The sequence below is a fragment of the Numenius arquata genome, chromosome 6 (assembly GCF_964106895.1).
Source record: "Numenius arquata chromosome 6, bNumArq3.hap1.1, whole genome shotgun sequence".
Lineage (NCBI taxonomy): Eukaryota > Metazoa > Chordata > Aves > Charadriiformes > Scolopacidae > Numenius > Numenius arquata.
Genome location: NC_133581.1, coordinates 31,071,950 through 31,089,307, shown reverse-complemented (window position 1 = coordinate 31,089,307; position 17,358 = coordinate 31,071,950). Strand labels below are relative to the sequence as shown.

The 17,358-nt window shown below is 41.9% G+C and overlaps 1 protein-coding gene across 3 annotated transcripts in view; it reads left to right on the top strand.

The window, feature by feature from the left end:
* Window positions 1-17,358, top strand: part of BRF1 (BRF1 general transcription factor IIIB subunit) — a 196,333-nt gene that overhangs the window by 65,089 nt on the left and 113,886 nt on the right. For all 3 annotated transcript variants that reach the window (XM_074149749.1, XM_074149751.1, XM_074149752.1), the window contains one exon: window positions 13,029-13,060. In XM_074149749.1, the coding sequence (XP_074005850.1) occupies window positions 13,029-13,060 (32 nt within the window). The remainder of the gene's footprint in view (window positions 1-13,028; window positions 13,061-17,358) is intronic.

The window sequence follows — 17,358 nt, the reverse complement described above, 5'->3', positions numbered from 1 at the left end:
CAGCACCATGTCAACCCATCTTTTGAACACCTCCAGGGATAGTGCCTCAACCACTTCCCTGGGCAGCCCATTCCAATGCTTGATAACCCTTTCAGTGGAAAAATTCTTCCTAATATCCAATCTGAACCTCCCCTGGTGCAACTTGAGGCTGTTTCCTCTTGTCCCGTTGCCTGTAACTTGGGAGAAGAGACCGACCCCTGCCTCTCTACACCCTCCTTTCAGGGAGTTGTAGAGAGCGAGAAGGTCTCCCCTCAGCCTCCTCTTCTGCAGGCTGAAAACCCCCAGCTCCCTCAGCCTCTCCTCGTAAGACTTGTTCTCCAGATTCCTCACCAGCTCTGTTGCCCTGCCCTTTTCTAGCGAATGACCAGGCTTTGAGAGGGTGTATACGTGGTTCAATTTCTTTCTCTCAGGTTATTTTTGTGTTTCTTTATTATTTTTTTTTATGAACATATTTATTATATATGATTATAATGACCTAATATATAAACAATTCTGACAGCAGGACTGTAACTCCAATTTTCTCCCTTCTGGCTGAGGGTCCTGGTGATGGAGGTATAGAATCATAGAATGGTTAGAGTTGGAAGGGACCTTAAAGATCATCGAGTTCCAAGCCCCCTGCCATGGGCAGGGACACCTCCACTAAACCAGGTTGCTCAAAGCCCCATCCAGCCTGGTCTTGAACACCTCCAGGGATGGGGCATCCACAACTTCCCTGGGCAACCTGTTCCAGTGTCTCACCACCCTCACAGTAAAGAATTTCTTCCTAATATCTAATCTAAATCTCCCCTCTTCCAATTTGAAACCATTACCCTTTGTCCTGTCACTACCTTTCCTGACAAAGAGTCCCTCTCCGGCTCTTCTGTAGGCAAGAATTATAGAATTATACCATTTTATGGTAGAGGTCAGTATTACCTGCTTGGAAATAGCAAGGAAGCAGGGAAGCAATATGACTTGCTCATCACTGCAGTAATACGACGTTGATATGTTTATGTCCCGCATGCATCTATACCTCATGCAGCGGAACACTAGCTCTTAGAATCTAGGAGTTCTGTTCTGCATATTACTCTCCTGTTCAATTTTGCTGAAGACTCTAGAATATACTTTTCCAAGCACATTGGCTAAAACGGTTGGAATTTTTAGCTGAAATTGTGAAGAGGACCGAGTTCTGCAGGCTCACTACCTCTGTGTTGGACTGAGCTTGTTATCAAAATCCTAGGCTGAATTTGTAAGTCTCAGTAGTGGTCGGGGGAAAAAGTTTTCATTTTTCTTGAAAGCTTTGCAAATATGACACAATTGGCGAGCAGCTGTAAACACGAGACCTACAATAGCATTCTCTGGTGGTGTTTGGAGCAGAGCTGTATTTTTGGAGCTTGCCGTCAGCATGCTGTAGAACGTTAGTGGAAATTACACTGCTTGGTTGCAATGAAACTACTGCAAGAAGTCTGAAAGGAGAAACTACTGAAAGGAGTCTAAGGAGATCTTTCCCAGCATATCACTGGCAGTTTTTATTTTCCCAGAGGCAGATGATATGTACATCATTACTGATTTTTTTTTTTCCCCTTCTCCTGAAGAATTCCAGCAGCTGCGATAAGTTTACAACTTCTTAAAAACTGATAATGAAAGAGCAGTCTCTGTGCGGTAAGAGACATGAGATAAGTGCTTGCCATTGCAACAGCATTCAAAAGAAGATAATGCAGGGATAAAAGTTTAAAATGAAACTTCAGGAAAATATTCCTCCTTTTCCATCTTGATTAAAACCTTTCATTGAAGGTTGTTAACTTTTAAGAACGAGAGAAATGCTATTTGCAAGTAAATGAACTTTGGTGTGTTCACTAACTGGTGCTGTGCAGCATTGTCTCCTGATGCTTTGGGAGTTCCTACTGAAGGGAAGTAAATACTGACAGTAATGCCCACAGAATTGTGGTATCCGTGGCAAGTGGAGAATTGCAGCGGATTTCTTACTGAAAACCAGAGTTTTCAGTAGGATATCGGTTTGTGTATTCTGGCCCCTTCCTCCCCTCCTCTCCCGCCTTCTCCCCGATAAAGGGTTTTCCTTTTGCTCCTTAAGGATCCCCTTGTAAAGATGACTAACCAATAAATGAGTTGACACTTTGTCTTTTTTAACACTGAGAATTGATACGTGTATTTACGAAGTGATTTTAAAGCGAGTTGTTGCGAAATCGAGTTAAATATTAAACTGAATAAAGTATTTTAAAGTTATTGTAGGAGCTGCTTAGCTATGGGCTTTGGATAATAGAGGCATGAAAATTAGGACTGCCATACTTAAGGAGGGACTGAATCTCTGATATGCATTGCATCTCGTTTGATTATGAAGAGCTCAGGGTGTCACTTAACTCTTAAGCCCTTTTTGTGTGTTTTGGACAGGGGGACGAACTTCTATCTTGATTTGCGTATCATAAACCCACTAGTTAGATCAGGATGTTGCATTAAGACAGGATGTAGCTGAGGTCTTTCAAAGGCAGGGAGGTGGTCTGAAAAATAATTGTCGACAGTATAGTTAGTTACCTACTGGGAGATTATAGCTGAAATACTTTGGAAAGCTTGTTTCTCTGACCCTTTGAGGGAGACTTGGGAACCCCGGAGTCAAAATATCTTCTCACCCTGCTGGTGACAGCTTAAGGAAATCTTTCCTTTGTGCATTGCTGTGAAGTAGAAGTGAAAGACATGGTTGCATATTGCGTCTTGTCCACAGGTTGGTGAATTCAAATATGCTAACTCAGTCGCTTCTGTCTGTTACTATATCCCAAGATTCCTGGATAACTGTCCAAGGAGGTAATGTGAGTTTTCTACTCCCATACTGCTAAAGAAACCACCCCTGAACACTCTGAAGCATAGTCTGTGCAAGATCATAGAATCATAGAATGGTTAGAGTTGGAAGGAACCTTAAAGATCATCTGGTTATTCTGTATTTGATAAAATGCTTCATTAGTAACTCATTTGGGATAAGCTGCTATTTATGAAGCATAAGGCAAGCCCAGTTTAAAAATGTAACTCTGTGTAATAAAAGTCAAATTCTGTATATCTCTGTGCTGTTACGACTTATGTAGGTTTCTGCTACAGTGAACATGTAGAAATCTTTTTTTTTTTTTATATATTTAGTGTAGGCATTTCTTAAAGTGAAAGCATGAGTTGAGGATTTTTCAACCCACCATTGTGCTGCATTAGCTTAGCTCCATGTTTTCCTATTTATTTTATTGAAAATGACTAAACCAGGCTGCTTTGGGGAGTTCAGTCAGTGTGTAAGTGGTGTGTTGTCCTGGCTTCCAAGCGCTGCTGATAAACTAGTCCTAAGTGCTCAGTTTTCAGCTCCGGGCTGTGTTTAACTTCTGTAACAAAGACAGGTGATTGGGGAAGTTACTGTGAGTTACTGTAATGCCTTTCATCAAACTTGGTTTGATTACTACAAGGCTAGTAATTAACAGTTGAATACAAGGGCTCCCTTTGGTGCACGGCAGCCAGTCTCCAAATAACGAGAGAGATTCCTACAGGTCTGTGACTGCAGGCATCCGATACAGAAGGGTTTATTCCCTCATTGTGTTGCATGACATACGCTGATAGGATTCTCTTAAAAGCCTTTGAGAATGGGAAACCTAACACATCCAGTTGTTGGGCTTCCCACCAAAGGCCATTAAGGAGTCAGCAGCCTCAGAATGGCAGGGATGCAATTCATTTATTTTTGAATAAACAGGCAACTGCTGGAGAGGGTACAGCAGAGGGCTACAAAGATGATGAGGGGCCTGGAGCATCTCTCTTACGAGGAAAGGCTGAGGGACTTGGGGCTTTTTAGTCAAGAGAAGACTGAGAGGGGATCTGATCAATGACTATAAATACTTAAAGGGAGGGTGTCAAGAGGACGGGGCCGGTCTTTTTTCAGTGGTGCCCAGGGACAGGACAAGAGGAAATGGGCACAAACTTGAATATAAGAAGTTCCACCTAAACATGAGGAAGAACTTCTTTCCTGTGAGGATGGCAGAGCCCTGGAAGAGGCTGCCCAGAGAGGTGGTGGAGTCTCCTTCTCTGGAGACATTCCAAACCCGCCTGGACACGTTCCTGTGCAACCTGCTCTAGGTGGACCTGCTTTGGCAGGGGGGGGTTGGACTAGATGATCTCCAGAGGTCCCTTCTAACCCCATGTGATGCTGTGATGCTGTACTGTTTTTTAAAAACAAAGGGTTGCGGGTCGGAAACTTGCTGCTAAATGAGTGGCACTATTCTACGTGTAAGATATTAGCTAATAATGCCTCTGTATGGATAAATCAAGTTCACTGATACCGGCAGGAAAGCAGCGTCTGAGTTTCTGCCATGTCCCAGTGCTGGCTACAGCAGCTGCTGCACTCCCATCCCACCAAAGGTCCGTTGAGATAATTCTCCAAGGAGCACTTAATACCAGCGCATTAGAGACTCGGTACGGGCATGAAAGCAAAGATGTAATGCTTGGCCTTGAGCATGGAAAACGTAAAACATTCTGTATCTACAGAATTTGGTTTTCTTCTGTTCTAATTGAGCACTGTAACGCTACTTTTCAGAAAGCTGGGTGTTTACTGTGGGTACACCCGAGCAGTACTATGATGAACTTTCACACAGGAACTGTGTATGTACTTAAAACAAGGAATGTGTTATCAGTTTTATAAGATTTCGGTTTACTATAAAGCAGTTAGTCTTCAGGCTTCTGCCTGTTATTTGTTTTAAGGTTTCTCTTTCAGATAAGGTGAGTCTTTGTGTTTTGGAGCAAGCTGGGGAGAACTCCGCAAACAGAGATTGGAGAAGGTGGGGTGGGTGGCTGAGGGATGATGGTCTCAGGCTCCAGTTTTGATGAACGTTTTAAGCCAGTGTGAGCTGGTGAGGCTTCAGAAAGAAGTAGGTCCTACTGCTTTGCCCTTGCATGCTCAGTCCTCCCACGGTCCGCTCCCTGCCTTCTGTCAATCCCCGGTGTTTGTGCAGTTACATGTGAACTAGGTAGTTAATCCAGCTGAAAACAGGGAACCAAAAAAAAAAAAAAATTATTTCAGACCGTTCCTTAGGCTGGTTGCTGCACAAATAGCAGCCCAAGGAAGTGGGGGGGGGGAGGGTGGTAATGGGCCAGAATCGAGCCAGTTTGAGATAGGCTGGCTGAGATTATTCTGGTTTGGGTTTGGTTATTAATTTTTTTCTTTTTTTTTTTTTTTGTTGTGTGTCTTTCCAAAGTCTTCCATTTGTTTTCTGAAAAGCAGAGTGTTGGGCTCATGACAGTGCTGGTTTTCCTTAGCCGCCTCTGAGCGGGCAGTGATTTTTCTCTGCTTCAAGTTTCTGCCACTTCTCTGTCTCAGCCAGCTGCTTCCCATTTCCAAATGCATGTGTTCCCGCTGCGAGGAATACCCAGTTGTCATCTCGGAATAGTTCTTCCCAACCTGCACCTCTGGGTTTTGTGAAACTTTTTTCTTTCACCGTTGGTACAAGAGTCATAACCTTTACAGATTTTGTATGCAGGGAGAGGAGAGAACTGCACTCCTTTATGTTTACTTAAATCTTTACTATTGGTGTCCTCCTTCCCAGCTGCCTTTTTTTAGGCCCACTTTGTTATCGAATGGTTGTTCTTTGCAGATTTTTGGGCTGTGCAATTTCATAGATTCATAGATTGGTCCAGGCCGGAAGGGACCTCCAAAGGTCCTCTAGTCCGACCCCCCCCGCAGTCAGCAGGGACACCCCCAACTAGACCAGGTTGCCCAGGGCCTTGTTGAGCTTCACCTTGAATATCTCAAGGGAAGGGGCCTCAACCACCTCCCTGGGCAACCTGTTCCAGTGTTCCACCACCCTCATAGTAAATAACTTTTTCCTAATATCCAATCTAAATCTCCCCTTCTCCAGCTTAAAACCATTGCCCCTCGTCCTGTCACTGCCGGCCTTTGTAAACAGACCCTCCCCAGCCTTCCTGTAGGCCCCCCTCAGGGACTGGAAGGCCGCTATGAGGTCTCCCCGGAGCCTCCTCTTCTCCAAGCTAAACAACCCCAGCTCCCTCAGTCTGTCCTCATAGGAGAGGTGCTCCAGCCCCCTGATCATTTTGGTGGCCCTCCTCTGGACCCGCTCCATCAGGTCCATGTCCTTTCTATATTGAGGGCTCCAGACCTGCACACAGCACTCCAGGTGAGGTCTCACCAGAGCAGAGCAAAGTGGCAGAATCACCTCTCTGGATCTGCTGGCAACACTTCTTTTGATGCAGCCCAGGATGTGATTGGCCTTCTGGGCTGCGAGTGCACACTGCCTGCTCCTGTCCAGCTTCTCGTCCATCAGCACCCCCAAGTGTCTTTCCTCAGGGCTGCTTTCTAATACCTCATCCCCCAGTCTGGATTTATACTGAGGATTGTTTCTTCCCAGGTGCAGGACCCTGCACTTGCTTTTGTTGAACCTCATGAGGTTCATCTGGGCCCACCTCTCCAGCCTGTCCAGGTCCCTCTGAATGACATCCCATCCCTCTGGTGCATCGACAACACCACACAGCTTGGTGTCATCTGCAAACTTGCTGATGGTGCTCTCAATCCCTCTATGTCGTTGATAAAAATGTTATTTCATAATAAATTTCCATAAATAAATAAAATAATTTTCATAAATAAAAAGGTTATTTCATACCCGCTTATGCGTTTGAACTCTTCCCAAGACACAGGATGTTTTCTGCAGTGATTTTTACTGTTTACTCTTGTTTCTTTTTCCCCTTGCAGCCCGAGCTGTGCTCCTTCCCCGGTGCCTCTCTCCCATTCTTGTCTGCCAGCCCCGCTCTTCTTTTAAGTTCTTCCTTAAACCTTGCTTCTCCTAGCAACCTCTCTTGTTTTCCCTCACCAGCACTTGTTCAATTTACTGTTCAGGGGCTGGGGTCCCTCTTTCTTGTTTGGAGACTTTTTTGTTGTTTGAATGTAGCCAACTGTTATTTATACATGGTCACATCCAGGTTGAAGATTAACCTCATGTCTCTCAAAACTTTTAAATTAACATTTACATTTTCATTCTGTGCCTAAATTTTCTTTTCCCAAAGTTAGTATATTAACCAGATTGTCTTTCAGTAGCTTAGTATGGATACTCTTTGCATATTTTATCCATCTGGTATCCCAAACAATTGGGAGCTGACTGTACCAGCGCTTTGGGACAAGAAATTTTATTTTATTTTATTATTTTTTTTTTTACTTTTTTTGGGTTGTGTTGCACCGCATTATAAATTCACATGCGACTATGTAAATACTTTGCAATATTCCACAAAGCAGGTTATTTACTCGAAGTCAGTAACACCAGGAACACAGCCTAGCCCAAATCCTTTGAAGACCATATTCTCTAAGGGCAGCGTTTATCAAAAGCCCTGAACGCTCGCTGCATATCCAGCTAGCCTGGTGTGCTTTTGAAAGTGTTCCTCTAAATGGGAATGGCTCTGAAGATAATTATTAAGAGGAGCTACAGCATTAATTTAGTGAAGACTGAACTGGACATGCACTGGGGAGTCTGAAGGTTAATGTTGCTGGGAGGTGTTGAATCCATCCAGTCTAACTGGCAGCCCGGTTGCCCTAGGTTTTGTCTACGGTCACTGGAGATAAAGGAGGGGGAGAACTGGTGTCAGAGGCTAATTCAGAACTGAGGTGAGTAGGAAGGCTGCACTCCCAACCCTTTCAGTTGACGCCATGAAATCAGGCAGGCTTGAATCTAACCTGAAATGCCCGTCGCCTTTTTTAATAATCTGCCTGGGTGGTCGTACGATGCTGAATTAGCGCCGTTAACTTTGTCTTAGCTATGAAGATAAGAAGCCCTGCGTGTGCTGGAAGGGAACTGCTAGAGAAACACCCTGATTTACCTGGGGGAGGAGTGTGGCACTGCTTTTTTTGTCCTTAAGTTGGGAATTTTAGAATAGGGAATATAGAAAAATACAGTTTTATGAAATACAGATGTGCAGCTATGTGCAAAGAAGGAAGAAACTCCACAGACCAAAATTCAATTTTTATTTTTTTTTCCTCATGCATTAACCTACACATCAATAAGATTTTATGCCTTTTATGAAAATGGCATCTGTGCTACCAGTTTAATTTGTTAAATGCTGGTTTTATTTGTGTACTTGAGCGCAGCCTGTGCTCTGCGAACTTCTTTGCACAGACAAAATTGCAGACTTAAGAAACTTTGGAAACCAGCTCTGTAGGGTTTCAGCCTCAAGGCAAAGCTTTTCTTAGAGTTACCAGAAATCAGTTTTCTACAAAAGAATTGGGTTTGGTTATTATTTTCTCATTGTTTCAGTTCGGTGTCAGTGGGAACAGCAATGTTTACCTTAAACAATTAGTGCTGTCAGTCAGTTTAATTAATTGCCAATTAAATGGTGAAAGTTCGTAAAGCAGCAGAGATATAATTGTGATAAGTCGTAATCAGAAATCACTTGGTGTATGAAAATATGGAAAAGGAAGTTTGTGAATAGGGTGTTGAACTTACGGAGGCCTTCCAGTACCTAAAGGGGGCATACAGGAAGGACGAGGAGGGACTCTTTGTCGGGGAGTGTAGGGATAGGAGGAGGGGGAACAGGTTTAGATTAGATATCGGGGAGAAGTTCTTTAATGTGAGGGTGGCGAGACACTGGAACAGGTTGCCCAGAGAAGTTGTGGATGCCCCGTCCCTGGAGGCCACTTTGGATGTGGCCTTCAGCAATGTGGTCTAATGGGAGGTGTCCTTGCCACCGATGATCTCTAAGGGCCCTTCCAACCCAGACTATTCTATGATATGTCCACCCTCCCTTTTGTCTTATCTCCCTGTGTTTGTTACTGTAAGTGCTTCTGGGAAGTTTTCATCTCTTTATGTAGCTTGTACAGAACCGTAACATTGAAATTGCAACCATTTCATTTGGAACTTGAGAAAAACTTGTTTTAATATTCAGAAATTTTTTTTTAGTTTTGCAGTCACATTTCCTATTAAACTTTACTTTTTTTTTTTGATTGCAGCTAGCTGAATTGCTCTTGTTGAGTACAGAGAGGGATTTTATTTTAAAATATTTTATATATTTAATGGATTTGGCTTTAGTTTTTGTTAGGAAGAATTTTAGCTTCTACTGAAAAAGGGTATCACTTCATTAGTGGACAGCATGGCTCTTTTGGCTGTCAAATTTCTGCTTCGTGGCTTGCAGTCACGATTCCTCGGCATTAGTTCTCTTTCTGGGGTATGGCTGATTTTGTAGTAAGCTTGGAAAAATAAGTTAAAAAAAAAAAGAAGTTGTTCTGAGGGTAACTTGTGAAAACTAACTAACTAAAATAAATACTAGATCCTTTATCTTCTCTGTGCTGCTCGTGTACCTACATCTCCCAGATATGACGTGTTATGTAGTGGTAGAATTTTGACAAAGTAACACGAAATAATCTGTTTGAAGGTTTCCTGATTATTGTAGACTGTCAGACACTAAAATAAATATTTAATTTTTAAAAATTGTTTTTTTTTTTAAGAGGGGGAACTACTCTATTGTAAACGATAGTTGTTATTTGAAAAGCATCTTCCACAATTTATTCCTGCATCTCTCTATATAACTTTGGCAAATCCCTGTTTTACCTCCTGAGGAGCGTTAATATTGAAACCAAGGGGATTTTGCTGCATGTAAGTACTTTAGGATTGCTGGAATATATAAAACTTAGGTTTATCTGAAGGACAAATGCATGCTTCTTTTGGTATTTTGGGTTTTAGGTTTCCGGTACTATCCATTTCATCATGAACTTTTGTTTCCTCTGGTGCTGAGAATGAGATCATCATTGCTGTGATTCATGATGCTCTCACATTATCCACAGATTTTACTAGATTATAAAGCCAGAAAAGGAGCGTTCTGGCTGCTCTGTCTGACCTCTTGCATCATGTTGGTCAAAGGATTCTCTTGAATTAAATCTTTTGAAGTAAAGCCTTTAGACTTATCTCATTTAGATTTAAAAGTTACTAATGATGGACAGTCAATTGCATACCTTGGTGAAAATTAGCTTAAAGAATGAATGGCAGAGGAAAAGCAGTTGAAACTGTTAATGCTTTTTTTCTTTGTCTTTCACTTTTTTTTTTAAATTGGGTGCATTTGTAACCTAAGTCCCCTTATGTTTATGTCCTGTTATTTTTGTATGTGTATATCCACAATATCAGTAGCTTTCTGTCCCTTTGAGAACTTTTCCATGTGCTTGGCGGCAGTCTCCAGACGTAAAATTATCATTGTTTTCTTTCGGCTTCAAAGAAAACATTTATCTTCTGATTGTATAATTTTTTGAATACATATTAAGTATTATCTGCTGTTTTCAGCTGTTGTTATATATTCTCCTGAACTGGTCTGACTCTGAGAAGGAGTTTGAAAACAACTGCCTGTTTTTACAACTACTTCCTGCTGATAATTGTGCTCACAATATTCACAGTAAAGGCCAACCCCTTGCTACTGCGTGACTCAAATTTCCCCTTTGCTTTTGCTTCCCTGTAGCTCCTACACGTCTAGTCAGGGAGAGGGAGAGATTGCTGGAGGCGACCTTAAATGAAATCCAGAAATGCCACATTTTTACTGTGACCTTTTGCTTCCAATTTCAGTGGACACTTGAACTAACTTCTCTAAGGAGCAAAGCCGCTGTATGTTAAAGCATCTATAGAGTAGCTGGAAACTGCTTCAGAGTTGCCCGAACCCTGCAAGTGAATTTCCCACAGCTTCTTACCCCTAATCTCGTGTTGTTACCAATGCAAGCAATGCTCTCTGCTCCTTCTTACCTTGGACAAAAAGGGGTGGTGGTGTGTGTTGGGTTTTTTTTTCTTACAGGAATAAAGCCCGAGCGCTTGCTATGCGTTACTAAGTTTAGGTCTTCCATCAAAGTGTTTTTAACGGTTTGAGGAGGATGAAGAAAACAGATTTCATGACTGTAACTGCAATGCCTAGGTTAGAAGAGCAGCGCTCTGGCTCACCGTGTCTGAACTAGCATCTGGCACTGATGCTCTTCCTGACTCCTCCTCCATCTCCAGGGTCAGCAGACAGGCTCTGGGACCACTCACTTGCTCCCTTTGGTGCCTCAATAACCTATAAGCTGTTTTTCTTTTGGTGTTTTTCTGTTCGTTTGCTTTGTTTTGGTCTTTGTTCTTGACCTTTTTTTTTTTTTTCATTGTTTTTTCCCCTAAATTGTGACGAAATCTATCAGGTCTGAGTTATAAATTGTCTCGGTGGTGAAGGTATCTCAGGGTGGGCGTAGAGGAACCAGACACTTCAAGTCAATAAACTAGCTGGGAACGTTTTCACACCTAGAATATTTCTCAAGCATAAAATTGGTGTAGTGATTTCTCTCTAGATCAGTTTGATGAGCTGACAGTTATTATGGTTCCTTGGCAACTGCGTTGTTAAAGTCTTTCCATTTTCTCCTTTCTCACTGCTTTGACCAAAGAGTTGCACCAAATTCAGGATTGCTCTGTGTAAATTTCTAAGTTCTATATTTTGCAGATTGTTAGCAATTTCCTTATTGTATTTAAATCTAAGATCACTTTAATGTCTTGCATAATCTCTAATGGATATGGGGTTTTTTTCAGAGACATAGTGAGTTTTCAGCTAATTAAATATCCAGCTATGCTGTGGGTTTTGAATGCTAAAATTAACTTTCACCAAGTAATATTAACATAACATATTGAATTTTGTAACACATTTGGAGTATGAAATTCATACAATTTCAAATGCAAACTAAGGATACAAATGCTCAAGGACAAAAACTTTTTAGCGAGGCAAATGTTTATGGATAAACTGATTACGTTATCTGAATTATTCTCCTTCCGCAGCTGATGATATTTAGGAGAAACGTGTACTATTTTACTCTGGCATGCTTTAAGAAGAACATACGCTAATACTTGTGTTACCACGATGTACCAAACTATACTGACCTCCCTGTATTCTTTTTTTTTTTTTTTTTTTAATGCTGGATTTCTTAACGCGTTGCTACATACACAAATGCACAAACAGCTCCACATGGGTGTTTTCTCCGCCTGGCCCCCTCTCTCTTTCTTCCCTTCCCTCTCGTTCTCTCACACTTTACTTTGACACTCCTTTTAATGGTAAAACCGGAACCCTTTTATGACTGCAAGCCACACCTGGGTAGCTGATAGGACATCCGGCGTGTGTTCATTCGTTTGATAACAGCGAGAAGGCTACCTTTGCACCTTAAGCTTAATAGTGCTCGGCTTTCTTCTTTTTAGATAACGTTAAGGCAGCGTGTTTATTTGTATGCTTACTTTCAGTAAAATGCAATGGAAACTTGTAGTGGTTTTCACAGAATCACAGAATTGTAGGGGTTGGAAGGGACCTTTGGAGATCACCTAGTCCAATCCTCCTGCCAAAGAAGGTTTACCTAGAGTTTTGGCTTGTTTTTAGCTATTATGAGTTCCAAGTGTGCCCATAATGAGTGGTAGGCAGTGACCTAATGCTTTTGCAGCAGCACAGGATGTGATGGAGCGAGCCAAAACTCCAAGGTGACGGCTGATTTGCTTGGTCAGAGAAGAGAGTAGCCGAAGTGGCTTTCTCTTCCCAGCTCTTTGACAGGCTCTCATAGAGGAGGACAAAAGAAACTCACTGCGGTTTTCGCAGTTTGCTCTTTCATTTGTTTTTTTTTTTTTCTGGGATCCTGGGCTCCTAAGCTGGTATAGGAGGCTGATGATGCTTTACGTTTCTTAAATGAAGTGTAATAGGAGTTTTCTGTCTTGCTGCTATTACTGTTTGTTGTTATCATTGGAGGTTTTGTAGGCTGCAGTATTATGGTGAGTATTTGAAGCCACAAGGTGTTCTTTGGGACCATCGCTCCCACACAGACAATTTGTACAGTAAATACATTGGGTGCTGACAAGTAGGGTTTTTCTGGGGGGGAGCCGAACTGTTAGCTGGATGCTGGTTGTCAGCAGAAGTGGTGCTTCCAAGTACCTGGTCCATATTTGGTTGCTTTGACAGTTAAACCTGGGTTTATGGCTTCCTTTTTTGTGTTGCTAGTGAAATTAAGAAACATCGTCACATTCAACAAGCACATATATTCCTTGACTTCTTCCCAGACATGTTACTTGACCTCAGTGACCTTCTTCAGGTATTGTATCTTTTTTTATTTGAAACTTTTGTCGAATTGTTAAAGCTTAAGATTAATTGCAAGTAAAGAATTGTTAGCATGGGTTGTTTTGGAATATTTTAATTTGTCTGTAAAGGTGCTGAATTAGAAAATCACTGGGTTTGTAAATCTGACTAATTGAGCAGACAAATGCTTTTTTTCCTTTTCATGCTGCAAATAACATATCAAAAGTTAGTATGATCCTTTCATCAGGATTCAGAGTCACTGCAATGGCACGGGGTCAGATGGTACACGTTTTTAAAACAACAGTTGTTGAGGACAGAAATAACTTTTTTTTTTTTTGGTAGGTAATACTGTGTAAATGGATGAGTGTGCTACAGAGACCTGTTTTATAAAATGTATATTGAAAGAAATACATGCTTTCTCTGTATGTGGAAATAGAAAGCTCTACTGACATATGCTGTCCGACCCTCCTTCTCTGTTACAACTCTTTTACATACAATGTGAGTAGGTTAGTTGCATCTATTTTTGTCCTCCCAGCTGTCTTGGTAAATGGCATTCCTCTGAAGACTATTTATTGCTTGAAGCAATCTGCTGGAATTGCAATCATCAAATGAATCTTTAATTCTTAAAATTGATAACTTTTTTTTTTTCTCTTTTCTAAACAGTTTTTGAGTTATTTTGATTACTTAAACCCAAATAGTGCCTGTGTAGAATGGGAGGTTTATTTCCTTCTAAACACAAGTGATTCTTCATGGTGATTGTTATGAAACAGAATGATCATATTAATTGAAGAATAGTCACACAATGTGCAGAAGAACAAGAAGAGGTATTGTATCTGTAAAAGAAAAAAGGACGTGTATTGTCAGTGGGAACAGACAAGGAAGATTGAATGCTCTGTGCTTTCCCCCTCTATGTTCCAGCCAGAAAAAGTGTTGAAACGGGGCATATGAGGACCAAAAGGTTAAAGAGGGGTAACTGAAGAGATGGGAAGAGCCAGAAATAGATGAGGAGCAGGGAAATAATCGACCCAGGAAAGAGGGAAAAATGCAAAATTTCAGTGTCATGATCTGTATTAATGTATTTAACTGTGTGAAGACTTCTGAATGGCTGGAGAGCAACCCTGAGGAGAAGGACTTGGGGGTGTTGGTGGATGAGAAGCTCAACATGAGCCAGCAACGTGCACTGGCAGCCCAGAAAGCCAACCGCATCCTGGGCTGCATCAAGAGAAGTGTGGCCAGCAGGTCGAGGGAGGTGATTCTACCCCTCTACTCTGCGCTCGTGAGACCCCACCTGGAGTACTGTGTCCAGCTTTGGAGTCCCCAACACAGGAAGGACATGGACCTGTTGGAGCGGGTCCAGCGGAGGGCCACGAAGATGGTCAGAGGGATGGAGCACCTCCCCTATGAAGACAGGCTGAGAGAGCTGGGGTTGTTCAGCCTGGAGAAGAGAAGGCTCCAGGGAGACCTCATAGCAGCCTTCCAATATCTGAAGGGAGCCTACAGGAGAGCCGGAGAGGGACTCTTGGTCAGGAAGTGTAGTGACAGGACAAGGGGTAATGGTTTTAAATTGGAAGAGGGGAGATTTAGATTAGATACCAGAAAGAAATTCTTTCCTGTGAGGGTGGTGAAGCACTGGAACAGGTTGCCCAGGGAAGCTGTGGATGCCCCATCCCTGGAGGTGTTCAAGGCCAGGCTGGATGGGGCTTTGAGCAACCTGGTCTAGTGGAGGTGTCCCTGCCCATGGCAGGGGGGTTGGAACTTAATGATCTTCAAGGTCCCTTCCAACTCTAACCATTCTATGATTCTATGATGTGCTCTACTATATAGCTTCTTTAAGTTGACTCTGAGCAAACAGGAATCTCAAACGTTATTGTTAACTGTAGCTAGCCAGAAAGTCCTATTTAAGAACGTATAAAAGAGCTTTTCGAAATGGTGGCAAAACTTTTATGGCCCAGGCAGAAAACTTCAGTCACATTCTGCTTTAGATCAGCCTTTGCTCCCAGGTCGTGTGCCTAAAAAAAAAAAAGAAAAGCAATTAGTTTGAAAGAAAAGCAAAACAGTTTATTAGACTGTACTACTACTTTGAAGTGCGTTGTTCTTTCAAGGACAGCTCTCCCATCCTGAAGTTGGGATGAGAATATCACTAAAGGAAAAGAATGGTTGGTGGTAGTCGTAGTAGCCGTGATATTATCTTTCCAAAATACTTAATTTGTTTGGACTCATCCATACAAAATACGTAATGCTGCTCCAGACAATTGTTTTTCTTGGCAAAATGAGAAAGATGTCCATTTTATATCACAAAAAAAAAATACCACATTTGAAATGCTGACCGTCACCAACTCTTGCTTAGATGTGAATAGCAAATTTTGAGGTTTTTTTTTCCTTCAGAATTTTCTACTTGATGCAGCTCAGTTGCTGCGGGGGGTGAAGTGACGTGCCGGGCTGCTCATCCTCTGACCGCAGGAATTTTTTTGAAGAAAGCTACCGAAGGAAATGTCCTTATGGAGCATCTTCATAGAGGTTACTGAGTGAATTACAGAACACCTTGAGATAGATTTTAGTGTACGGGGCGGGGAGAGGAAGTCTACTAACCTTTTGTGTATTGTTTCATCTAAAAGCAAAACAAAAGAATAAGCCTTGTAACTCCAGCTACCAGCAAAAAGGATAAATGAAAGCCTGGGAAAAAGGTCATCTGCTACTTCCTGGTACCATCTTGTAGCTGGAGATAATATTTGCTGTGCCATTTTCCATCCCACCCACGGCATCCTCCCCATCGGTGTCCTTCAGCCAGTGTCTTGCGAGCGATGGGAGAGCCAACACCCTCTGTAGCTCACAACATAAGGAAGGCGGTAGCTAAAAGTAAGAGTAATACGAAGATGATTTTAATCCGCTGTTACCTGCAACTCAGTAGTTATTTAATGACCTGTCATATTTTTGTTCTTTCTCTCTCGTTGTTCTGGTTTTTTTTAAAAAAAAAAAAACAACCCTGTAAGTGTGGCCTCTTAGGCTCTCCTCAGTACCTCTTCCTGTCTTTATTGAGTTGCTTTGGGATTTGGTCCCATGTTCTGCATTAAAAAAATCTGTCCCCATATAGTGTAATATGCTTTTAGTATAGTATTAATGCTGCTAAAACTTAGCAATAGCGGAGACTAATTTTCACTGTCAATGGCAGTCTGTTTAAGAAGGCCTATCGGTTTTCTCTTTATGCTGATGACCGAGATGTGGGAATTTGTCTTGTTCCACTGGAGAACTGCTACATTTTGTAATAGGTTTTGGAGCTTCAAAATTGCTGTCATCATGGAAAAAGCCAAAATCTCTCCCTCTCCTTTTTTTTTTTTTTTTTTTTTTTTTTAATTTTTTTGGAAAGGCAATTTCTTTAGTATTTTTTTCTCCCTTTTTATCTTCAGGTGAAATATGTCCTGTTCTTGGAAACCTCCTGTTGAAAGTGTTGTCTTGTCTGATTCAGTCTGCTTCTCGGTACATCTCAGATAATGCTTTCGAGTCTAAATGAACTGAAAATGTCCAGCCCAGTGCTACAAATCAGGCTCCTTCCTTGGGCAGAGCAGAGCCACGCTGCACGTTGATTGAGTTGGAAGGGCGATCAGTCATCAGTCTCAGACAGGGAAAGTACTCGCTTATATTTTCAGATACTGCATTTTACTTGCAAATACAGTCTTTAGAGAGGTTTGTAATCAGGCCTTTTGTTTGCCTTTTTTTTTTTTTTTTGTTAGTCCAATCTAAGCGACAGGACTTGTTCATTTAGGAGAGTTGAGAAGCTCGTCTAGCCTTGGCCCAACTTTTGAGCGTCTCAGGTTTGCTCATCTGTTGAGAGCACTTCATTCCTTGCACCTGAAGAACTATATTTAGCTGAAGTTTTGATCTCAGTGTGGTGAAATGCTGCCTTTCTCATCCTTGGCAATGGCAGTTTCTTTTTTTAGCCTTTTGTACTCTCTGGTGTCATGGTCTTTGCGTTGTGGCCATAGAAGACTTTGGGAAGAAGTGTTGGCAGTCCTTTGATCTCCAATTTCAGCCTAGTAGAATGTCATTTTTAGTGTGCCTTGTGGTGTGTCCTGCTGTTAAATAAGGCTAATGCTTACTGAAAAGATGTTAGAGCCAGGCTCTTTATAGCAGCACGCAGCAGGAGGATTAGCAGCAACGGACATAATTAATTAAAATGAGATGTTTTGACTTGATATCAAGAAGAGGTTTTTCACCATGAGGACAGCTAAGCATTGGAACAAGTTGCTCAGAGCAGTTTTGAACTCTCTGTCCATCAAAGGTTTCAAGATCCTGAGCAGCCTGGTCTGTTCTTGTAGC